This window comes from Chelmon rostratus, chromosome 3 (genome assembly GCF_017976325.1).
Source record: "Chelmon rostratus isolate fCheRos1 chromosome 3, fCheRos1.pri, whole genome shotgun sequence".
NCBI classification, from domain to species: domain Eukaryota; kingdom Metazoa; phylum Chordata; class Actinopteri; order Chaetodontiformes; family Chaetodontidae; genus Chelmon; species Chelmon rostratus.
Window position 1 is genome coordinate 4,067,991 of NC_055660.1, and position 25,662 is coordinate 4,093,652.

The following is a 25,662-nucleotide window of genomic DNA, read 5'->3' on the forward strand; positions in this document are numbered from 1 at the left end:
AGGAAAGGCCCCACATATACTGTACACTTCCTCTCCACTTGCTCAAACATCAGCACAGATCACCGGCCTTGGTCTTGGCTTTGATCGTATGGGCTTGACGCAATTAAAGGACCATTAAAAAGCATAAACGCGTTTCCTCATGAAGTGCCTCAAATCAGGTGCAAGATTATGACCTTGTTGTCAGCACGCCGTGACATCCAGAAAGCGACGGCAGTACCACAAAAACCCATTTTGTCCCTCTGAACAGTCTTCAGGTATGTTAATGGGACACTCAGAATAGTACAGCAGGAAAACACACTCCTTACTCTCCAAATTCCACGAGCAAATTTAAATGTTAATGCATAAATTTGCATCTGATGAGCCGCTGAAAATAGCTGAAGCTGATAGTCAAAGCCTGGCTGGTCGACCAATTACTGTATCTACTAATGATATACTCTGAAAAACAAATGATTCTTTCTCACATCCGACACGTTTGTGTGTTGGGGATCCCACAGGACATCAGACAACATCAAATGTATTTTGTATGTGCTGACGAAACTTCGCCTCCACTGAGATGCTGAAACGTTGGTGCTTTGAACTCCTCTCTTTGTTATTTTGAAAGTAAGATCATATAAAATATTGAAAAAAAAACATATATTTAACATCCGGGCCGGCGCTAAATGTCGGCAGCGGCCTACACTTCCCTAACATCAGCACGGTGTGTGCGGCGCGCTGCAGATAAGAAAGACCTACTCGTTAAAGATGAGGTCAGGGGCAAAGTAGAGCATCTGTCCGTTGGTGTGTTTGTAGGAGCGCCAGCTGAGGCAAAAGGAGGACAGACACATCCACGAGTACTGGATCAGGGTGATTTGGTCCTCGATGGGCAGGCCCCGGAAGCCTAACACAGGAAAAACACACACATGGCAAACACAGACGAGGCTGATGAGAAGAAAGCAACACTCAGGCAGCGACTGAACACATCTGGACTTCAGCTCCACCTTAAGAGGCGTTCATTTAGCTGCGCGCATGCACGTCTGTGCACGCGTGTTCGCTCGCGTGAACGACGTACCGTGCATCTTCTTTTGTTTGTTTTTTTTGTGCCAATATTTGTTTAGACACGATACCCACTGAGCTGTATTCACCCATTCTTGTTTTATACAAATCCCACAAGGCCTCCAGTTATTGGCGTGTTGTCTATGCAGCTCTAAAAATAGAACCGAATAGGAAACTTGCCAAACTCTCAATCAAACTCTGGCAAGAAACTCCTCCTCATGCAGAACATGGGCTAACTGAGGACACGCAAGTGACTTATCAAGGCACGGGATACTATTTTAATCAATATGCATGTCAATTTGAAAATACAATAACTGTAAAAACATATATTTTCTAAAAAGGTGTGTCAGGCGCCTGGCTTGCACCTGTGTGTTCAGGTCATGGAATAAAGAGCACAGGACTGGCGGATAATTAAAATATGAACTGAGTAGAGTTTCATGTCTGTAATTCAGAAAAGTGAGTGCTAACATTGTAGCTGCGAACACATTGCTCCATGTTGCCCGGTGTGTCAGCCCTGCCACATCCCAATGGGAGCTGAATGCAGGCGGTGGCATATCTGAAAGTCGAAGGTACTCATTCTGACCCTTCTGTCTGGCTCCCCTTCTATTTATACGTCCGGATATGGCAAGGAGACACCGTGGAGGTATCAAATATTTGCAATACAGCAAATTAAACAGCCTCAAAGAGCTACCTGTGAGGCATCTTTCAATATGTCTCCCACTGACTGGCATTTTAGGGGAATTTGTTTATCCCTTTTCAAACATTTTCTTCTTCCTGTGCGGCGGTTTATAGGCAAGAATTAACGAGACAGACATTAGATCTACTGTTCAACATCACATCTGACAGCGGTGGTGGAAATGAGTCCCGTTTGGAAATCTTAATCTTGATTCTATTAAATGGTGAAATAGGATTCTCTTCCTAATTTTCTTTAAGCTTTACAGGATCATTTCCTGACCTAAAATTTCAAATTCGAAACCGCGTGCCCCGATGACAAGAGCGGCGGCGGATCCTCCAAATGTGGAGATCAAAAGTGAGGGAGAAGACACGTTATCTTCATCAAAACTCCTGCCCATACGGTGTAGACGCCGCCCGATTCATCCAAATATAAACCTGACTCAATTTCAGCTTTGTTCATGGTAAATTCAGGATAAATATAACATTATATGTGTAAAAATGGCTGAAATTTACATGGTCAAACACATTCGATTGCACAGAAAAAATACACAATTTATTGGATTTACAAGCTACTTTAATCAAATAAACTTACTGCAGCTTTTTATTGACTTTTCAAAGGGGGGGGGCTACAACCTAAATACTCCAACCAGCTCTATTAAATATACCCTTTAAAAATATGATTTACACATCTCATTTTCATCTGTGAGGTGACTGTTAAAGGTCCAGTGTGTATGATTTCGAGGGCTATATGGGCATGGAGTATATGGACAGTATGGTAGAAATGTAATATAACATCCAGAATGATCTTTTTATAAGTGTATAATCTGCCATGTTTCTACGGTAGCAGAACAGACAAACCAAACACTGGCTTTTGCGTTTTTTGCAGCCGCCTTAGAGGAGAGTAAGGCGAGCAGGTGCTCATTTGGGTACAATCTGCAACCTCACCACTAGGTGCCACTAAATCCTACACACTGGACCTCTAAGCAGCATTCAGACCTCAGCCCACCGCTCTATTGGTCACTAACCTGGAAGTACTTTGGCCCACTTCACCATGCGTACCATCTGCTTTCCGGCCAGGCGGTTGAGACTGGACAGCAGGTGGTCAGTGGTGTCAGGCTGCGTGTTGTCATAACCAGAGTACACCTCTTCAGGCTCAATCAGCTCCAACACGCTGCAGATGGAGGGCGGCAGAAAAGGCGTGACCACCCCCGGCCCGTGGGGCACCAGGGCATTGGCAGCGCTGGCGTTCAGCTCCTTCTCTGAGGACAGGTAACCGCCTGCAACACCGCCTGTGGCAGTTTGGCCGTCCTTCGAGCCCTGCAGGTCCTCGCTGACTCCCTTCAGCTTCCCTAACTTCTTGGACTTTCGTGCTGTGGGGAACACAACAGCCCTCATTAACACGTTGTTGAGGGTGGCGTTTCTTACATTCATAATCTGAGGTTATAATTGCATGTGACAGATAGAGTACAGGTTTAATAAAAGGAAGTAAATACAGATAAAGCACAGATATCCGGCTGCAAAACTCTACTCTGTCTACTGTTATTAAACGTTAAAACTTTAAACCGTGCATGTTTTGATTTTTCACTTCAAGGTTAAAGACGTGCTTTTCAAATTTCCACACTGCAATTTCCGAGTAAATGTCTGGATATGAAGGAAGTTAGAGCTTCTGCTCTCTAAATGTCAGAGAGTGAATCAGAAATTGGAAAGTGTCCATCTGGAATGAAGTCCGGTAAAACCAGGAGCACATAATAGTAGAATAACCATGTTTCATTCCCAGCGTATTGTTTAGTCATTCACAGCTGGCCGTCTTTGAGGGATGATGAACAAGCAAACAGCAAAAATAGAAACACATACTGCGCAAGCTCACATACATTCATGCAACACAGCTCAGGCTGTCGATCCAGATGTGCTGATGACGCCCACTGTGGCGTCTTGTTAACCTCAATGATCCGTCCAGCGTGGCTGCAAGGCTTCATTGATAACTCTGCTGCAGTCTTGGTCGCATTTCATTGACAAGGACTGCGCCGACATGTGCGCTCGTGTCACTTTGCAGCACCAGAACTCTCCTCAGAGGTGGAAGCCAGACTGTCCCTGTCCTGCTCTGGGTTTTGGGACTCGTCTGCAGGAAGCTACGCGGCTGACGTCACTGTCGGCGGCTGTTGTCTCAGCTTCGCTGCGGCCCTCATTCGCGGTCGAGGCTTCATACAGTTAAGTAAACTTTGGTTCATCCAGCTGCTGACTGAACGAGCTCGTTTCTCTCACGGTTTGCCTCGATGCTAATCCGGTTTCCACGGCGGGCTCCACTGGTTTGACTCACTTCACTCAGGTCTGTAGTGGACGATACAGCTGTGCGTCGGCAGCTGGAATATAAACATGACTGTTGTTCTTCCCGCAGCTAATTCATTTTCCCTCAACGCTGGCAAACATCCAGGTAGTTGTCACTCACTTTTCTCCACAAACTTGACATTCAGCTAACGCGAGAGATGTTCTTAATATTTAGCTTCGACAGCTTCCTTTAATCGCCTTCATATCAAAATTAGATCTAAACAGCTGAGCTCCCATTCAGCGAGCTACAGCGCTGCTACTCAAACGCAGCCACACTCTTTGGCAACCTTGAGCTTTAATTCATGACTCATGGTCATCGGCTGCTTTTCAACATGACGTAACATTTCACTAGAAAGAGATGTGTTTACTCCAAGTCACGCTTTTGTGCTTCTAAAATGCTTCAGTTAATCATTATCTGCTGCTAAGCTGCTGTGTCTGACTGAGCCTTTCCAGGATGCTCCTTTCAGACCCACTCATGACACTGTCAACCTGTTTACCTGTGGAATGATCCAAACAGGTGTTTCTGGAGCGTTCCACGACGTTCCCAGTCTTTTGTTTCAAATTCAGAATAAGCAGATATTTACAAAAATCAGTTAAGCTGATGAGGTCAAACATTAAATATATCGTCTTTGTGCTGTTTTCAGGTGAGTTTATGTCAAAAAGGATTATTTATCAGTGTTTTACTAAGCGTCCCAACTTTTTTGGAACATCTCTGCGTGAACGCTGCATGCTCGTGGAGAGCAATGTCGAAGCACAGAAACGCGGACTCTGTAAATATTCTGTATTCGGTCAGTTTGCATCATTTCCACATTAGTTTTGTACATACAAGCAAGTCGAACTGGCCGTAAAAAAACAAGTGTTCACACATTCACAGTGCAGGAAATGTATTTCCCATGCAGAGCTCATTAATTCACCGAAAGCATAAAAATCCTCACCACAGGAATTCCGGTAGTTCGTCATTTTTTGCCCTTGTTGTGAGCACTTCATTTGAAGTGGCTGCATCCTCTGCCTAATTTATATTGTTTATACTGATAGCTGACGTAGCCGAGCAGTCCGGCTGCTGTTTTGGAAATCCCTCCAAACAGAACACATTCGGTACAGCGCAGATCATGTGAGTCCTTGTTTGTTTGGGACTGTGATGCATCGCGTCGTTTACTGAATGTGTTACAGAAACATCTGGATTTTTCCTACACATTTAACTCTGCACAACAACAAGCGTTTAAATTGTTCTCCTGTCTCATAAAGCTCATCAGACGTCATCACTTCATCACAAAAAAAGTCTTCTGAGGGAAAATAAACAAATAGAAGCGTACTCCGGAAGCCATTTACTAAACCATGGCTAAGTTCCTGAAGGACTGCAGCCGCTGTGATGGGCCTGTAAAGCCCATTTAGAGCTTTTATGTAATATTGAGCCACAAATAAGCTTGATTTGACATGACAGCAGACGGTTGTTGTGCGACAGAGTTTTCATAAACTATAGACTTCACAATACTTATACCAAGGATTAAAATATTCAACATTCGCTGCATTATCACTTCATCTCACGGCTTATCTGAGTAGATGAAAGGAGAGAACTGGTGGCAGAAGTCTCATCTGCCACGGGGTAAGATAAAAATAACAGGTATGAAAATTAGGTGATGATCATCAAGAAAAACAACTTTGCAGTCACTTCAGCGAACGCTTCATTTCGACAGCGAGTCCAGGAGTCTTGCTAGAAACGCGGCTAGTCTGATAATCTATGACGCCGCCCATTAACTCATACGCATCATTCCAGTTTGAAAAGATTTCACTCTGGATTCGTTAAGAAGACAAATAATTCTCTCCATCAAGCCTCCATCAAATCTTTCGATACATTTACACTCATGTTTAAATTTAGCTTCCTTGAGAGCATATGATTGACAATCGTTTGGAATTTCAATAACTCTAATGGCAGGCTTTTAGCCTTGTTCATGCCACTGCGACCCTGAGTTGGAATAAGCCAGTGGCATTACATGAATACATCAACTGCATCCCTCACAACTACAGTGTCTTTCCTCAGAATACAATACTGTAAGATGCCTGCAGGCTTTGTCGGCTGGTGTTGTATAGAGTGTTACAGATCTACACCTTCTGGAGATGCATTATGCATATTTGCTTAGATATACTATACGCACGCACATGCACGCAAACATCCTATGACTCAGCGTCCTCGGGCCTCCTGTGACTACAGCCAGACCCACTTTTCAATATCTATAATTTCTCCTAAGCAGAGCGAGGCTGACTCAAATGCCACGTCTGAGACACGTGACAGGGCACATCTGTAACGAGGGCGTGACTCCTCACCTCCCAGGTTCATCCCGGCCTGGAGACACTTCCGTACGCGACACGCAGGACAGTTTTTCCTCCGGATCTTGTCGATGATGCAGTCGTTTCTCCCGGCGCACAGGTAGTTGTGCTGACCTACAGGAAGACAAGACGCAGGGTCAGTCCGCATGTGCAGCTTGACGCAGGACAACAATGGTACTTTCAAAGCGGCGCGCATCAAAGAGCTGGAAAAGAGAGGAAGATAAAGGAGGTTAAATTATGCAGCACTGAATATGTGTATACATTTGATTACATGAAGGGAAGTAAATGTTTGATTCAGCTGTAGAGTCTCTGCCTGCGACTGTTTGTAATGTAGGTCAACACAGAAACCCGTGAAATGTCTGGCAGTATCGGAGATCTACGTTTCGTGATTATCACTTTGGATATGATTGAAATTGTGATTATTCCGCTCTCACATTCTACAACGCATGACTAATGGTGCATTTTACAGTATATGGCATGAGGGTATTAATATTTGCTGGAACCAGGACACTGGCTGCAGCTAGACTATTCCTGACAGTGATGCTAACATGGCGAGAATCCCTCCTGCCTCCTGCCTAGCCCTTAGCTAAACCCAATGATCTCCCATTTCAGAGGCGCTTCCTTCCGCTCCACTAGTTCTTCACTGTACAGCTCCTCTCCTCCTCCTCCACTCTTCTCCTTCTCTACGCCTGCGTCTCCATCCCTCGTTTTTCCCTTTTTCCACACGTCCGCCAGCCTCAGAGCGCCATACGCCCACACACAGGCAGGCTCATGCTCGTGCACACATACAGTCATTCACTCTCTCACTCCCGAATGTGCACACACACACACACACAGACAAAGCTGCTCCACTTGGCAATTAAAAAAAAAAAACAAAAAAAACTGCAAATGTTGTATCTGCTTTCACAAACAAATACACACACATGGAAATCACGACACAACCCAGATGGAGTGGTATAGTGTGGTGTAGTGACCCCAGTGACCCCAGTGCATGGCTTAGCTCTGTCAGGGTGGATGTTAAAATTATCTGTGCATCTCAGACCGTGTGTATGGTCGTGTGCATGCACAGCTTTGCACGTCGGCGCGCGTCTTCCTGCGTGTTTGTCTCGTATCGCTCACTTCTTCAGAAGTATCTGAGGTTTCTGGCATGGGCTTCAGTGTTTTAGCATGAAAGCTTGTGCGCTGTTTACATGCAGTTCGCTCAAACATGCACATTCTTTGCATTGCCCTTGTTGCATCTACAGTACAGTATTTGTATCCATGTGTAGGACTGAGCAGAAGTTGTTTTCTGCGCTAGCAGGAGTAGTGCGCAGTGTGTCTGTCTGGCTGCTGCCAAAAGCCAAGGAACCGAGCTGCAGGAGGAGAGGCAGCAGCTGTAGCCCCACCACTATTTCTGGCTAAATCACATGACCGTTACATAAGCCCATTTTTCTTGCTCTAAAAAACAGTAAACTGCGACACAGGAAACACAACACAGCCATCCCCTTCCCCACCCCCCTCGTACACGCACACACACATGCACACGCGAACACACACACACACACACACACACAGGCGCTCTCTCGCTTGGATAGGCCGGACCAAATGGCAATTCTGAAAACTCTGGAGCCTGCCTGTCAACTGTTTTGCTCATTCCCGTGAATCTTGTTAATAATTGTTGGAGTGAAATACACTTCATGAGACAGGCGAAGCGGTCGTTCGATGGTGTGTGTGTGTGTGTGTGTGTGTGTGTGTGCGCGCGTCACTGAGTGTGTATCTGAAAGGGAGAGGAGTTGTTTATTCATGCACGGTGTGTGCATGCACTCACATGCCCTCGCACAGCATGTTTACCTCTGAATATGTGCATTCGCTTATCAACCTGGCACGTGGCGGGCTTACTGCTGAATGATACTTTTTCAGTCTTACCTTGGAAAAAAAAAAAATCTCCTTTCATCTCTTTCGATTTATTAACTCGTTTTGACTCATATTTCCGTGTGCATCTTACCCAAAAATCCATAACTTCTGTTTTTACAGTAAGAGCATTCAGTCACGCCAAATCCTATCCAGATATTTTCATAAAAGATTAAGATTCCTCAGATACTGTATTACATTTGACATCATTGTAAAAACTCCTGTCTGCTGCTACAATGCACACTCTGTCAGCATTCTCCATTTAATGGAGTCCACTCACGTCTACTTTTAGCTAATGATCTCACAATCTGGCAACTACCCGCTGAGTAGTCTCTGCTGTCTGTCAGCTCCAGCATACATCACTTACGAGGACATTCTTCTGAAAGGGAAACACTCTCTCCTGTGGGGACCCCACTTTAACCACCAGCGCAACTACAGCACATCTGATTTCCAAACAAAAGATGGACAGACTTCGGGCCGTTTGCTAAAACACGTCCTCTAAACTGACATTTTTAAATAGCAGCTGGACGTAAGCGGTCAGACCCCTGATTGTTAAAACAGCCTCTCAGACGCAGAAGCTGGCTCACATCAACAGAACTGCTGGGACTCTCTCGGTGCCATTTAGCAGCGGCTGCAGGTTTCTTACTTGCAAGCTGGTCCCACAGATGCAAGGTGGCATAAAACTACAACTCCGGTTCCAAGAAAGTTGGGACACAGTGTGAAACCAACATAAAACAGAATGTGATAACTTGCTAATCCTTTCTGACACATACTTAAATGAAAATAGTACAAAGACAATATATTTGATATTTCACTTCATCAGCTTCATTGATTTTTGTAAATATCTGAATTTGATACAGCAACATGTTTCAAACAAGTTGGGACAGGAGGAACAAAAGAGCCAAAAACACCTGTATGGAACGTTACACAGGTAAACAGGTTGATTGGTAACAGGTGATAGTATCATGATTGGGTATGAAAGGGGGCGCCCTGGAAAGGCTCAGTCACTCACAAGCGAGGATGTAGCGGGGGTGTTACTGCATGAGCTCAGGGACGCTTTGTAAAGCCGTCGTCAATAAACGCCATTGCTTTGTAATAGATTACATTCTGTTTTTCATTTACGTTTTGCACAACGTCCCAACATTTTTGGAATCGGGGATTTAAAGGACATGCTGAAATCTGTGTCAGCCTCATAGATTAACGCCGTTCAATTGTCCGCTCGCAAAGCATTTGGTCAATTCTGTGAGCGTCATTCATCAGTATTTATGCAACCTAAATTACATAGCCAAAAACATACCAAAAAACAGGCCTCTCAGAGATGTAATTGTTGTTACCGCCGGGCCAGCGGTATGCAAATCACTGCCTTGCAATAGCTCTGCTACTCCACTTCTTTGGACAACACACAAACAGCTGTGTTGGACGGGGCTCTACACAATTAAGCTTCCCTGTCTGGATCATTATAAAAAGAGGGTAGAAGTTAAAATAGGATGTAAATAGAAGCTGTTATTTTGTTTACTAATGTCTCCACTTCTATACTAATGTGCTATATCTCAGTTGTCCTGTGCATTTCCTCCTCACAAAGATTTCCCCATCTGCTGCCTTTGTGCATAATGCGTTTAGTCATTATAGGCCTCAATATGGTATCTGGAAGTGTCAAATGTACAAAGGCAGCCAGTTATGGCAGCGCTTGTGGAAAAAAAGAATGCAAAATCTATTTTACAGCATTCTCATCTGCAACGTTTACTCCCAGCAGCAGCACTACACCAACTGTTTGTCAAGACATTCAGATGTTAATTGGTAAAATAAAAAAACATTTGCACGGTCGCACAACTAGAGGTTAAAAACATGTTTGACTTGCTTCCAAATTAAATAAATCAAAGAGGACTCGCTGCTCACTCTTTCACAGCATAGGGTTACAACAGAAATATGGCCGCTCCTCCAAACCTCATCAGAGCTCTTCTCAAAACACTGTTTTCTGTCTATTGAAACATGACTTATCTTTGAAGGATTAAAGTCATATTTTGAAGGAAAACAACGTGAAGTAATTCCGTTTAATTCTGCTGGTACAGCATGGACTGTGTAATAAAAAATAAAAAGTAAAATCTCCTACTACTTTATTTATATGTGATTTTTCTGTATGCATTTGACAGATGCATTCACAGCACAGTTTGGTACACTCAGACTATGAAAAAAGCCAATACTGGCATCTAAAATAATGGCAGTACTGTGTCTTTAACAAACCAATCATCGGTGAAGACGCGGATAAAGCCCATCAGATTGGCACTGCTTATTTGGTTGAGCACAAAAGGTGTAACCCACTGACTGCACGGTGTCCTTTTTGCATTGATGTCAAAGAACAAAGGTATCACCAGGGAGCAGGAAGAGATGGAGGTCAGATTATATCCACTGGAGAGCCATCGGGCCTGCAGGTCAGCCCGGGCCAGGGGAACTGAGGGCACGGAGGAAGTAGTCTGTGCATGTGTGTTACATCATCACACGTGCAACCAAACACCGGCATACCTGTTACTGTAAGAAGAGGCTCCATAGGTTGGAAAAAAGCTGTGAATACTGTATGTTGCAGTGCTGAAAAGATTAGTCAGCTGATTGAAATAATCAGCAGCTAAATAATTAAGATTGTAAGTAATTTTTCAAGCAAAAATGTCAAACATTTGCTGGCTGCAGCCTCTCACACATGAGGTTTCTCTGTTTTACATCGCAGTAAATTGAATACATTAATGTTATTGGTCAGATAAAACAAGCAAAAAACCAAAACAACTGGTAGATGCATTATAAAAATGATGATGATCAGCTGCAGCACAGGTCTATTTTTAAAGCTGTAAAGTCTTAAAATGCACGCCCATGCTGTATCAGTATGCACTGGGTTGCTTTAGAGAGACCCTTCCTCAGGCTGCATTCTCCAACTCAAATACCTATTAGCAATGTGGGTCACACACATACTTACAGTAAGCTTTACAGATTAAATTTCTACCTAACGCTGCACACCTGAATTCCTCCACTGCTTGAGAAGAAGTGTGTGGCCGTGTGTGTGTGTGTGTGTGTGTGCATGTCTGCGCTCACATGCATGTCGCACGCCATTTCTGACCAAAGCGGCTCTGACGTGAGATGTGTGCTGGTGGAGCACAACTCCGCTGAATGGCTTCGCTCCAGCTGCTGTTACATGAGCCTCTCACACACAACCTGAAGCGTTCACCCCGGCACCGGAGCTAAAAGAGACGCGATTGGACGGCAGAGCTGCCAGTCAAGGCGTAAGCAGCGCAAGACGTGTCCTCAGATGACCTCTCCCACAGAGGCGGGACCGAATAATAGGTTTTTGGATTGACACCAGCGCCATGGAAACCACGGCCCAGTCACATTGCAGGACGCAGGGAGAGCATAACAGGGTTGACTAATGGCTCTGTGAACCTCTCAGTTCAATAAGAGAACAGTAAAAACAGCTAGTGAGCTAAAAGCAGGGCCTAGTATTTTTACAAAGAGCAGACATGCCAAGCCACTGATGACATGTGAATAATAAGCTAGCGTTCGACTCCTCAAATGCGCTCCACATGGAGTCGTTTATTGGGCGCAGCTGTCTTGTATCAACAAACTAGTCTTTAGTGGAGTGGGTGCAGGAGAGAAGCACATACGAACGCATTCAGCTATTTCCACATTTCATTACTGACGATTACACATATTTACAAACTATTGTTTTGTGTCAGAAGGCTTATTTTTTTCCCACAGCGCAGGGTAAACGCCGCCAAATTGGCTGCGAGTTCGCTCATGACAGTCGAGTCGACGGCAGGAGTACAGCTGCGAAACTTGTACGCCTCATAAAAGTTACTGCCCCCCTTGTGTTTGTCGACGGCGCAACATCTGAAATGCGACCGTGAGCACGACGTGTGAGTGTGAGAGCTGCCACGCTGCACGCTCAGATAAACTGTGGTGCACGGGAGAGCAGGTGGATGAATGCTTCTTTGATGAAATAAGTGTGTGTGTGTGTGTGTGTGTGCAGGCGAATGCTTAAAGAAGGAAGTGGGGGCATATGGAAAAAAATCACCGCTGACTATAATTTAGTATTTCTATATGTTTCCCCGGACCGCGGTTGTAAACTTTATCGTGTACAGTTGGCTGTGCCTTCTGGTAGATATGACAAAAATTAAGCTGAATGAATAGTGGTGCTCTTGAGGGGGGCTATAAGTGCACAGATTTGGACAGTAAAAGGCCCATGTGGCCTATAGATTCTTCAAACAGATGGTCCAAATGTAACCCTAAAATGTGGACTTCACAGAATAACTGTGCCAGGCTCCGGTGATGTAAAATAAAGCTACCAATCAACGGCTCGCCTGACTCGGATGAAGGGGAAACCAGACCCTCCACAGTCAGACGGTTTCGTCTGATTTGTTGACGACTCCAGAATGCTAACTAGCTCTGTAGTAAAGGGCTGTGAGCCAGTTAGTCGTCTAATGAGCTACAGCCGACCGAAAAAGTTGTGTCCCCGGAGGCAGGCGGTGCCAAAAGAAATTAAGCATGGGCTGGATTACTCCCCTCGCACAGATGCCCACTCTCTGCAGTCTTCTTTCATATCTCACGCGCCGAGTCGAAGTTTTTAACTTTGAGAGAAAAGAGGAGGAGAAGGGGGAGGAAATGCTGCGAGAGGGGAGGAGTGAAACGTCTCCTCACGTCCTGACTTACACCTCTCTGGCGCTCAGTGCTGACACATCGCTTTCCATCCCTCTCCCCGTTTCTTACTCCCTCTCTCGGCTCCTCCTCTCTTTATCTCTCTGTCTGCGCCTGACTTTTTCTTTGTCCTTCCTCCCCCCCTCCTCCCTCGCTGTATCTGTTTCACTGTCCTCTATCTCTCTTCACTTTGCAAAATCCTTCTCTCAGTATTTCCATCCTTCGCCTCCGTCCACCACACCTTCCTCTTTCCACCTCAGCAGCAGCTGTGGAGGGGGGGTCAAGTGAGGTAGCGGCTTGCTTTGCACATCAGAAGGGCGTCCTCGTCCACCTTGATGACATCACACCACCACACGGGCCGCCCTTATTGCGCAAGCTGAGAAATGAGACGCTCGTGAAGAGATCAACGAATCAATTTCAGCGTAATTACAGATCGTATGAGAGACAAACAGGGTCTTAGAGGTGGAACCACAGAGCCTGTAGAGATCTGAGCTCTTCAGAGCTTCACCTGTCAAAGTCAGATCTTTAGCACCCGCCACTGGCTCTCCGCCGGCCACGCTCGGAGCAAGAGCGCCTCTGATTCGATAACCCCAGACGCATAATGTGGTTTCAGCTCTCCGTAATGACGGTGTGTTAATATCATCAAATTAAGGTATGATTCGATTGGGAATGGGGGCAATTCCTCCAATGGTCAGGAAAACACCTAGAGGGCCCGATTGGCTGGCTGGCAGGCTTGCTTGCTCTCACCCCCCCTGCCTGCACTCGGTGTGTTTTGCATTCAAACACTCATCTTAACGAGTAAGGCCAACGCCTCAGGCAACAGGCACAAAATGAAAAGCACATTATGGCTGCTGTTGATTTTCCCCGAGCTAAATATAACATAAAAGGCTGCTGCGGGAGAATCACCTCCTGGATGTTTATTTTTTCATGACGTGCCACTCAACTTGGTCACAGTCTATAAACGAGATGTTTCAAATGTTCTCTGTCATTTTAATGATCTTTGAGAAAAAAATAAATATGGAGAAGGTCTACTGGGATTAAACAGTAGCTTGTTGCATGAAACAGCGCAGTGCAAATAAAGCTATTGGTTAATAATTCTTGCAAAACGCATTCGGCCCACAGGAAAGAACAAGCTGCTTCGTTGCTTTCCACTGAGTGAGCCTTTCAGACTCAGAAAAGGAAAAAGTGATTGTCTGAGAGACGTGAAAATCACTGACAGCAGTTATTGTATTTGCACACAGCTTCTCATGAACGTCTCCCAGCTGGAAAAGCTGTGAGCATGTACCGCAAATTTCAACTTGCTTGGCATCAGGTAGCCATACAGCTGTCAATAAATGAGCAGAACGCCTGCCAATAATTCTGAGGGCCAAAGTTGTCAGTAAAGGGGAAATCATTTCATAGTGAGTAAAACAATTGTGATAACCACTTTTGGCGGAATGCAATATGAATGAAACTTGCTGAACAACAGCATTATGTTAGCACAGTGCTACACTAGCACTGCACGGACCTGTACCAAAGGCTCAAACAACAGATGAGGTTTCTCTTTTTTAAATGCTGTGTAAGAAAAGAAGCACGGCCAAGCAGAGCTCAACTCACTGCAATAACAGAAAACATGTGGATACATGACAATAAACATCTTCACCTCTTTGACAAAACACAGTTCTGTATCTTTAAAAACGCTGCAAACGCAGCCGACGGAGGAAACACGTCGAACGCAGCATAAAGAAACAAGGAAATACAGAGAGCCTGCAGGTTCAACACGACACATGACACAAAAACTCGTGAATGGCCAATCAGTTTATTTTAAACACTCAGACTGCATGAATGTGATATTCGAGGAGATATCGGTTATGTTGATATTTGCAGTGTTTCTTTGTTGCTGAACTGGAAAACGTGTTTCTTAAGTTCCTCTCCTGGCATTGATTAAACGCCTAGAAACTCATCTCTGTTCATTAAAATTGCATATTTAGAAGTATTTTTTTTTACCATAACATAAATCACTTCATGCCTTAAAATGGCTTACATGTAACTCTACACATTTGCCTTTCTTTAGTATGCACAGATCTGAGTATTCCCGCCTCCGTCTCCGCCCACACTCGCCTGCAGCTCAGCGTACCTGCTCACCTTCGACTCTGCTCATCACACACACGAAACTCCGCTTGTTTTCCGCTTGGCTAGCTACAGCACGCTACACAACGGCGAGCGGTAATACAGGAGTAATTCAGCCGTACACGTTCGAAACGGAAAACGGAAGAAGAAGAGCGAATTGTCCACGATCACCTGCAAGCTGATGCAACAGAATCCGTGCTGTCAAAACTGGCCAAAAATGACATTCGTGTTTTAGTGTCTAATCATTTTTGAAGTTTTTCCAGTATTGAAGGAGAGCGCAACAGCCGGGCTGCAGTGTAATTAATGTACGCCAATTAAAAATGTCTGTTTTCCTGCCACATTATGGAAAAGATACATAAATTAACCACAAACAGCTGTTGCATCGCTCTCAAGAAAGCCGCCAGACTCCATTCACAGAATCACTCATTTTATCATCGTAAAACAAAGCAAAACTCAGCAAAACCTTCCCGGTTCTTCTTTTCACTGTTTCACCACCAGCTCTGGTTTGGTTTGGTTGAAATAAAACTCTAAATTCAGCAACTTGGGAGGAGAGCGAGAGAGAGGGCGGGCATCAGAGTAGTGGCGAAAATGGCGTGCAGAGCCGGAATAATTCACAATCAAATGTATGGATATTTTTTTCCAATTTGAATATAAATTCAAATGTGGAATATTTGTTGACATTCCTTATCAGAGTGTGTCATTGTGTACGAAGCTAGAAGGGTAACAGATAACATGAGCTGTGGCATCATGACACAGAAGCCCCAGCCTTGTCATTGGTCCACAGCAGTTCCAAAGCGGAAACGCTCAGCCGTGGCGCTGACTGCTCATTTCGCTCCTGACACATCTTGTAGCCTATAAAAAACATCCCAGTGACATGTTAACAAGGTTAAAAACTTCCAAACTTGAAGCTGCGTCGTGTTAAACTCTCTCAGCCAGCCTTGAAAAGACCTCGCCGCTGATATCTTCGAGTGTGAGCTCGCGCCATACCTTCCACAGCTCTTTTGAAGAAGACTTTGCAGCTCCCGCACGTCACGACACCGTAGTGGCATCCCGACGCCTCGTCTCCGCAAACCAGGCACACTTTGGCCGTTGAGGACGGTTGTCTCAGCGGTGAGCTGAAAGGACACACAAACAGACACACACTTGAGTTTTCAGGCCAGACATAAATCAACGACGGATTTTCAAAAGTCAACAACAAAAGCCAGGGCAGCCTGTCTCGTTCCTACCAGCGCTGCAGCCTGAATCACATCGTGAAACATTCTTGGGTTTTACGACCCGCAGTACAGTGGCAGCGCAATGTGGCTGGCCATAAAGATGTCTGCCAACCAAGAGAGGAGGGCTTTGGACCGGACTGATTTATAGCTGCTCCAGGCGTACAAAGATGACAGTGACAGAATTATAGAGGGAGATTATTTAAATTCAATAAGCAGAGAGACACAGAGCAGGATGTCAAATTTAAGTAGGATCCAAAACACTTGTCCCCTTCTCTGGCATGAAAACGTGTGAAGCACTACAGGAAGTATGAATGTGGGCAGAAATGATCCAAACTCTGGCGTGCAAACATTGAACTGTGCGAAAGTGTGTAACCAGCTGAGGGTCAAAGATCACAGGTGAGCGTGCTGCACGTTGTCATTATTTACTCTGAGCCACAACCAGCACGCAGCAGCACTGATGACAGGCTGCTGCAGCTCCGCCTGATGCATGGCATTGTTTACTTTGGCATCATTTGCTGCTTTCGCTTCTGACGGATTTCTACAATTACATGACCATTAAAGCTCAGAAAGTACAGTGCGTTCTTACTGTTGCAGTGCTGAATGGGATAATTAGTGAAGAGATGCAGGAGGCGTCAAAGTTAATGGATGATGTCTGTGTGTAGTCAACCCAGGTGGAAACGAGGCAAAGCAGTTTGCTACCATGTTTAAAGGCATGAAGAGGACTCGAAGTCACACCAAGTGGGGCTGGACAACATATATCAAGCTCAATGATCAGATTTACCTAATAATGACTTTTTGAAATACTGCATGTATTTCCTGCATCTTACAGGCTTGCTTCCTGTTATGTTTGCTCTGTTTGATTACAGAATGACCAGTGAAAGATGCTGCTGAGCTGATGAGCTGGTTAGATTTCTGCTTGGATGTCACTGGTTGCAGCGGCTTTGTTTATTTAGAGGCATTTATTCAAAACTGCAATATGAGCACATTTAGACATTTCTAAAGTCACTGATTTAATAAATTCTGTTTACTGTCACTAAAGATTGACAGAGCAACAGTCAGTGTTACAGCCCGACTGATGAATCGACAGACCGATATTATCGGATATCACGTCCCACAGATGCTGCACATCAGTATTGACATATATGTAAAGCAGCATAAAGATGTAGTACAGAAATGATGAGAGATGTGTTTGACATCCCTCAGAATCACATATTTTGCTTCTGAGCTATAAGACGTCCCACCCAGGTTTCTTCTTGGTCACAATGTTTTGACAAATTTAAGGGTTCTTTATCAAAAACCCTCAAATATCAACAAGTGCATAGGCTTCAAAATTCAAGCAGCGACTGAGCTTCAGTCAGTGCACTCTATGCAGACTAGATGCTAAGCTATATATTGCTATATGTATATTCACATAGGGCTAAATCCATGTCTCAAACCGAGCTCTGCTGAATGGAGTCGTAAGGCAAAAGACTGGAACAGGCCACCCCAAACAGAGTGGCATGAAGCATGACGTGGTCATCAGTTTGCAGAACGAGCATTCCCTATGGATGAGGCGCCGTGCATGCACATGACATACAGCTGAACGGTGTGAGTAAAATCTGAATGCGCCCATTATATTAGGGTATGCTACTTATTTATGCTACTTATTACTGGAATGACACTGAGTCAGTTGGCGCTCACATATAATAAAGAAAATGAACAGACATCTGCCTTCTGAGTGGATTAAAAGCTTCATATAGTTCAGGTTAGGTTCACACTTGTGGAAAAATTAGTATAATTTTTGATTTTTTTCCCCCTCATGTACACACACACACACACACACACACACACACACACATACACACACACACACAGAACACAGCACGTAGATGGGTACAAAGAGAGAACACCTTGTATCAAAACATTAAAAGTGGCCTCAGCTTCCCCTTCTTTTCTGTGCTAATTACCTCTCTCCCATCTCAATCAATAACATGCAAGGTGATTGTCTGGTTAACATTCTCCTTACATCCTTCATCAAACCAGCTGCCAAGCCCTCTCTCTCTCCTCCGCGGCCTGTCTCTCTACCTCGCTCTCCCTCTCTCACGCACACACATTTCCTCCAGGGGACTAGCTGGAAAGGGGTACAGCAACAGCACACTCAGATACAATCAGGACCACTGATCTAATTCCCTCTTGTCCATCTACACACACATTCAATTTGTTAGGACGCTTAGAGGAGTCTCTGGTGAGGTGTTTGTCTGACTAGATCTTTCTGGCACTGAGCCCCTTGGTTTCAGCTAATGTGTGTGTGCGTGTGTGTGTGTGTGAGTGCATGCACAAATCCAATCCATGTCAAGATGTGTTTTTCAACATGTTAATCTACTGAACCCCCATACGTTGGCCTTTTTCACACCATTACACTGCAGCAAGACGGAGAGGACACAGCCCCAGAACGCGAGCGGCGTGTGAGAGTTTGCTTCTAACATCCAGTCGGTGGTCAAACCTTTAATAGTGCCGCACATTAAAACCTTGTCGCTGCGTGCCAGCCTGCCTGCCTGCTGGTCCACCAACAAGGTGACTTCCCCTCCCTCAGAGAAGTATATAGGTCATTCGCTCTCTCTGCTTATGAAACCAGAGCAGACGGGCCAGGCTGCAGTGACTGTGCACCAACGGCTGCCAGTAGCCCAAAACTAAACACGAGCTACCAGACATACCCAAAGCAGGCTGTTTCAGCAGAGATGTTATCCTGCAGTTTGTCAGCAAACGGGGTGTGGAGAAGAATAGTCGAAATATGTTTTAATGAGCCGGAGAGGATAAGAAAATGACACACAACAAAGGTCCCCAGTCAGAATCAAAATTGGGACGTTGTGGCTAGATGGTGTGCGAGACCACGAGGAGACTGGAGTGAATTTCCTTTTTGTTCGGCTTGTCACTTCCATGGCTTAAAATATTCTGAGGTTGCGGTGTCTGTCTGTTCCGATGGCGGCTTAAATGAAGATGTAACACTGGAAGTAACATCGAGATAAGGCCGGCAGTTCAAACTGGACCTTGTGTCGTCCCTCATCTCGTACTGGAAAGACGAAGCCGGAGCGCAGAAGAAGCAAATTTGTAGAGATAATGTTGACGCAATACAGATGTTCATTTCAGGAAGCTGCAACACGCACAAAAAAAAAAGCACACCAACCCTGAATATCAAAACAAAGAAAAAGTTCTGCAGTCTTGTGCAGGCTACTTCTGTGAACTGGGACTGGGACTTTCTTCTTGACCCCTGTCTTCTCTATTTCTGGGTACAGTCTCAGACTAACTCAATGGGACTGACTGCACAGATCAAAGGTCTCATTCTTCGCTCCAGTTGTTGCTTTTTTCCCTTCCTACAGAAACCCCAGGGCAGCGGTTTCATTGTTTTCAGTGTCCTTTCATCTTTAAAGATAACACACAAAGCTAACAACTGATTTAGTTGCTGTTTATTTCCCATGAGGATACAGATGAGTGCGAGTACACACTGCCTGTTTCTTCCCACCAAAATGTACAAGCAGAAATTTGTATCTCTTTCTGAGGCTCGCTGCTCTCTTTGCTGCTTCCCAGACTGACGCGAAGCTTGGAGAAGACATTAATGAAACGCCGAAGGAAGAGAAATGTGAGCGCTCGAAGCCAGACGAAGCCCACTGTGCCCGCTAAAATGTGTGAGGACCAGACCGCGAGGCAGATGTTTGGGCTCGAATTGGCCTCGCGCTTTTCTACAAGTAATTCGGATGTCACACTGGGAGCATTCTCCGAATGGTTCAAATATCTCCACCCTCTCTCAGCTGTGGAAGGAATGCTAAATCAGCTAAGACCAGAAAGGATGGCCAAAGATTTATCAGAATCCGGAAATGTTGACTTGATAATCACGGCTGGGACTTGAGGGCCCGAGTTCATAACCTACATTAACCGTAAACGGATCAATAATGCAGAAAAGGTCAGAAATCATCAGAGCTTGGCATAAAATGGAACTATTAGCTGCCATAATTCTAACAGGGGGGATGACTCGAACCCGAACCCTAACCCTTCAGTAAGACCTCAGTCTGTAGTCATGCCTCTCCTCTTGGTCTGGTCTGAGGTGTATCTTCAGCAGCACAGTCGCTCCTCAATGATCACAGGAATATTATAGGATTATTAAAGGAATACTACAGGCAGCTGTGTGCCTCTATGATCCTCTCCCTCCTTCACAACCACATGTTGATACCTGTCACGTTGATCCTGAAGGTGACGCCACTCGATTGAGATCCGAGACGAAACTGACAGAAGGGTGGGACTGAGAGAAAGAGGTGCAATTACAATGGATTTCTCAACACAGCACAGTTCAGCTGCTGGTATCGCAGAGCCATGAAGGACTATAGATCCTAACTTCCACAAACTTCAGTCAGATAAAGGATCAATGAGTCAGACTAGACTAAAACTAAACAACCCCTCAGCCCCTGCACTCTCTCCAGTGGGTGGAGAGAGGGGATAACAGGTTAACAAGGGGGATGCATTTTGGTTATTTTGCTAACAACCTCCTCTCCCCTTCAAATCACCTACTGGCCATAGAAATGGGGCATGAAATCAAAGAAAACTGCCAAATTAGAGATACAAAGGAAGTCAACAGGGGCTGTAGTTATTCTGAGGTTATGAAGATAACATCATTATGGGTGAATAATGGGCCGCGAGACAGCTGTATGATTGACGACAGCAGGGCCCACGTGGCAAGAATGAACCCTGTGACCCACATACTATAAGTACATTAGCATGAGGGAGCCAGTAAACAAGCAGCTGAACCACAGGGAGAGTTGTGTTGTATAGGAAAACAATGTCCTCATGATGCATGTAGCACTGTCTGCCTCAAACACATGCACACTTGTGTACTTTACTGTATTTACACTGCTGTGAAGCCTTCCGCCCACTGTACAGATAAATGTGTGTGTGTGTGTGTGTGTGTGTGTGTTTGAGCAGACACACCGACTGGTTCATTCTAGAGGCTGTTATCACAGGGATAGTTCAGACAAGTACCACAGCCTCCCTGAACCTGCCCCTCATGAAAGAGAAGCATCCTTGACTCTGCAAAAGAAAAAAAAAAAAAAACACAGCTTCCACAGTACAGTACCTCTCTACAGTCTGGCCTACAATATTTATGTAATACATACCTTGGCATGCTGAAAAACCTTAAGCTAGACCAGTTCAAAGAATATTTATGTAACACACAACTTGGCATGTTGGAAAAGGTAAAGGTAGATTCGTTTAAACAAGCCGAGGGAGATGTAGAGGAAGAGAAAGAGGACAAAATGGCTTACATAACCATGAGCAGACAGTATAAACATTAGGTTGACACCCACTCACCGCCTCTCAAAGGGAGAGAGGTCTTATGGGTAGTGTTAGAGAGCCACCAGGGATTTATTCTTCCTGGGGAAGGTGACCCTGGCATTGGGCAGAGTACCTGAGCATACAGAAATATGAGATTTCCTCTTTGTCAGGCTTGTGTTACACTTGTGTTAAGGTTACAGTATAATCTACTCTGACCGGCTGCCACTTAGGGTTAAGGAGAAGAAGAAGAAAAAAAAAAATCCTAACCGTAAAATGTCCTGCATGAGAGTTTCACACATTCCAGCCGGGAGAAATAGTCACTTTCCCTCGCGAAGTATAGAATTTTGCTTGTATTTTCTGGTAAAATACACTGGACAAAGACTTAAAATGCAGGCAAATGAGGCGATTTAGCCATCAAATAGAACGCAGTTCACTGCAGAAATGGCAAATTTGCTGTCTGATGGAATCTGGTATCCCGGCTGTGATTGCATTCCTTGTTTTAAATTCCAAGCTGTTGTGTTGTCTCCCATCCAAGGCTTATGCCTACAAACTTTAAGTGACCTTCCCCATAGCAGCAAATCACGATCATCTTTCTCATATAAATCCACTGTTTTGAGTGTAAACAAAGAAATGAGACAAGTCACAGAAAATGCACACACACACACACACACACACACACACAGGAAGCCCTGTTCAGGGAGCTGATAGAGGTCTACGGGTGGAAACAGACTACAGTATCATTCTGATCTACACACAGTATTCAGCTTGTGCTCGACATGTCTGAGGCCGTACCTGTGTTTGCCTTTAAATGACACAAACCGACTTTGCGGCCACTCCGCTGAACTTTCACCTTTCCTTCAGCGTGCAGCTGCAGCTTGAATGAGGCGGGGGTTGTACCCAGACACCGGATCCCTTTGAGGCAGCGGGAGTTTCACTCGGGCAAACAAACCAGACGTGTTTGACGATTTAACTTGTAAATCACTCAATGTCACACTTGGTGACTGAAATTAATCACCTGAGATATTTTGGCTAAGTGGTAGAGCATGCGTCTTGGGGAGATGGGGTAGGGTGTTATTATCTTGTGTGTAGGATTACTGTGGCTGGAAACTCCCATAATTCATGATTGTCAAGCACAGTGAGGAACTGATCACATGCATGAAGTATAAAATTAGCTGTGAGATGCCACTGGGTTCGATCGTAGTTTCTGTGTAGGACGACATACACAAACTCTGCACCAACGCCACTGACGTGCTGCTAATCTTTGCACGTTTTCTTACTTTTTCCAAACTGTGCACAAAAACTTAAGTGCAGCCGTTTTGAAATTCTGCTTTTTGCATAACGCCAAAAGAAAAATAAAGGGTTCCTATGTAGTTTATGGGGTCAACACACCCACTCGTTCATTTCTGACCATATGCCATCCACACAGTTCATTTACACACAAAGCATGAACGAGGCCAAAGATCTCCAACGCTGCAAGGAACTCAATTCAGACGAATCTTGCATCTGAGCTCTGGAAATGATCCGTACTAGGCTGAGAAGAAGGTTTATGGGTGTAAATCCCACATATTAGCTTGGTCACCTCTCCATTTAGAGACAATTGTCAGTGTTGGAAGTGGACAAAGCATCAAACACCTATAAAAAGTAATTTCATTCAAAACAACAACCTGCAAAAACAAAAGATGCGCATGTAGCACAAACACATTACAATATAAAACAGCACAACTACAGCCTTTACTATTCTTAATTTGCCCCTGCTATTCATTTCTGCAGCTCTATAGCAGCCTCAACAAATCTCCTCTGCACCATTGTTCTGATCGACTGCGACAAAAGAGTCTTTACTGCCTTCAAGAAGCTACGTTCTCATGTGGTCCTCACACTGATGTGCTGCTGATGCCCAAAGTTTCTGTTTTTAGCACCAAGTTTCCAAAATCCTTTGCTGAAAACAGAAAGAGAGCCACGGAGCAGCTGGGAACACAATTCAGCTGACATGTTGAGAAATACAGTATATTGTTGGGCATCAGGTTGATTTCCAGGCATGGGAAATCGAGAAACAATGCAAACAAGAGGCCGGTGATGAACACAGTGTTCAACACATGAAGGAACATGAAATACCAGCTCAGCGACTTAAATCACATTTCCCTGCTGAACATAAACCTACATGATAACAACAAAAACAAGCACGCTAGATGGCTTAAATCTAACTAAATACACATAAAGGAGGCTGTTTTCACCACCTTTGTGAAACATGGCTCCAAATGTACCCTAATCTAGCTAACTGCCACGAACATAAACACAAGTGGACCACTTCAAAGCCTTGCTGCTAAAACTGGTTTTGTTATAGACCCAAATCCTTTGATTTCAGTGGCATGGGTGAACTCTGGACCTGGCCTCCCCTGGTGTTCATATTTCAGCTCTATTCGCTGCTTACTTTGCTTTCTCCCACCAACTCCCCGCAGTACCTGGCTCCTTGCAAATGTGTCTATAGCCAGGTTTGGGCCCTGTTGCTTGTACAGCAGGTGACCTCCAAACTCAGCTTAGAGGCCCTGGGACAAATGAGAAAAACAAATCCCTAGAGAGGGAGATTATCTTTAAGGGATCAGCCCTGACCTGAGCCACCTCCACGCCACATACTCCTTACCTCTGTTCTCCACTGTTTAGCAACGGTTAGCGCGCAGCCGACTCCTGTTTACCTCACCTGGATGAGCACGAGTAGGGTCTAATCAATAAGCTTATACAATAAGCTAAACGCTGGCATTTAAATTCTAAAACCTTTAAAACCAAATTAAATGAACTCGTCGCTCCGGAGAAATTAATCGTGCCAAAAAATATCTTATTCAAACGGCGACCTTTTCCTCTCCCGTGTGATTCAAAAAGGCCTCACTCTGAATGTAGGTTAATGTACACTGGCGCTGACACATGTTGCCAGCAACGCAACGCATTAGCTGTCACATGCGATCATCCTCAACACCCACCAGTCATTTACAATTCTGCCGGGACAAACATGGAGGACGAGCAGGCAGGGACTCCGGCGTGTGCAAAGAGGAAACGCCGCACACACAAACCATCACACATTCGCATACATGCCGAGGGGGGTAAAGTTGGCTGTGGGCCTACCAAACGGATCTGCGTCGGGTGTTTATTGTATGTATAGTTTTATAGTGTAGTGGCCCACTCAAGTCACAGGGTAAGAAACCACAACCTCAAGAAGTGGGCTGTGCACGGTAGCCAAAGCCAAGTCTCTGGTTGGCTCGAATCCAGGTGGTTAGCACCACGGCAGCACATTCTGCATGTTAGCTCAAGGACTGCTGAGAACTGCTCTCCAGTCAGCCTCTCTATAGTATTTGACAGGTTCGACAGTAGAGAAGTAGACGTATACCCAGCTAGCGCTCAGCCACTTAGTCCAAACTTCTGCTGACAGCTATCAGGAGCCAATCAGGTGATCAACAAAAACGTGCAGATGAAACATCAACTCTGCGACAACAAAAATATGGATTTTTAGATGTTTGCTGCACAGTGTTTTTGCATATTTTAGCCCTTGTAGCAGGCGCAAAAGGTTAGAGGTCTATTTCCATATTTGATTGTTTTACAGCTAAATTTTCAGAGATCGTTTCAATTAAACACCACAAATTATTCTGCTCTCGCTGTGATCCAGTGCTGCTGAAGACAGCAGGAGGTCAGCGCCCAGAGCTAATACAATGAATGGTCCAGCAGGATTATGAGTATAGCTTGACCAGCAGCATCAGACCTGCTCATTGTAAAGCTCGACATTATTTTCCTGAAAGGTCAACTTTAAGATTCTGACCTCGAAAGTACAAAAGGTCCCACGCATGTGGAACAAAATGCAAAAGAAAAAGAGGGTTAGAGGGCAAAGACACACACACACACACTAATGTCGGTACAAACTAAATGTGTCTGTGCAATGACCTTTTTCAAATTCAGTGTGTTCACCTCCAAAGGATTACAGGCCCAGATGGCCACTGGATGAACAATGCAACACCTGCTGAGGGACACGGCGCAATTAGGTTCTCGCAAAAAACTACTGCAAAAATAAAAACCTCAGTGTTCACGATGAAGCATCCGAGGAGCACACCTTTTAATCTACCCTACATCTCCAGTCAAA

General features: G+C 44.8%; 1 protein-coding gene across 1 annotated transcript in view; it reads right to left on the minus strand.

Annotated features, from left to right (window-relative positions):
* The window catches only part of nr3c2 (nuclear receptor subfamily 3, group C, member 2), a 72,622-nt gene that overhangs the window by 16,357 nt on the left and 30,603 nt on the right, over nt 1-25,662 (minus strand). Inside the window, exons 3-6 of the mRNA XM_041933494.1 lie at nt 16,018-16,145; nt 6,355-6,471; nt 2,733-3,077; nt 733-877 (exon numbers count right to left, since the gene is read on the minus strand). Coding sequence (XP_041789428.1) covers nt 733-877; nt 2,733-3,077; nt 6,355-6,471; nt 16,018-16,145 — 735 coding nt within the window. The remainder of the gene's footprint in view (nt 1-732; nt 878-2,732; nt 3,078-6,354; nt 6,472-16,017; nt 16,146-25,662) is intronic.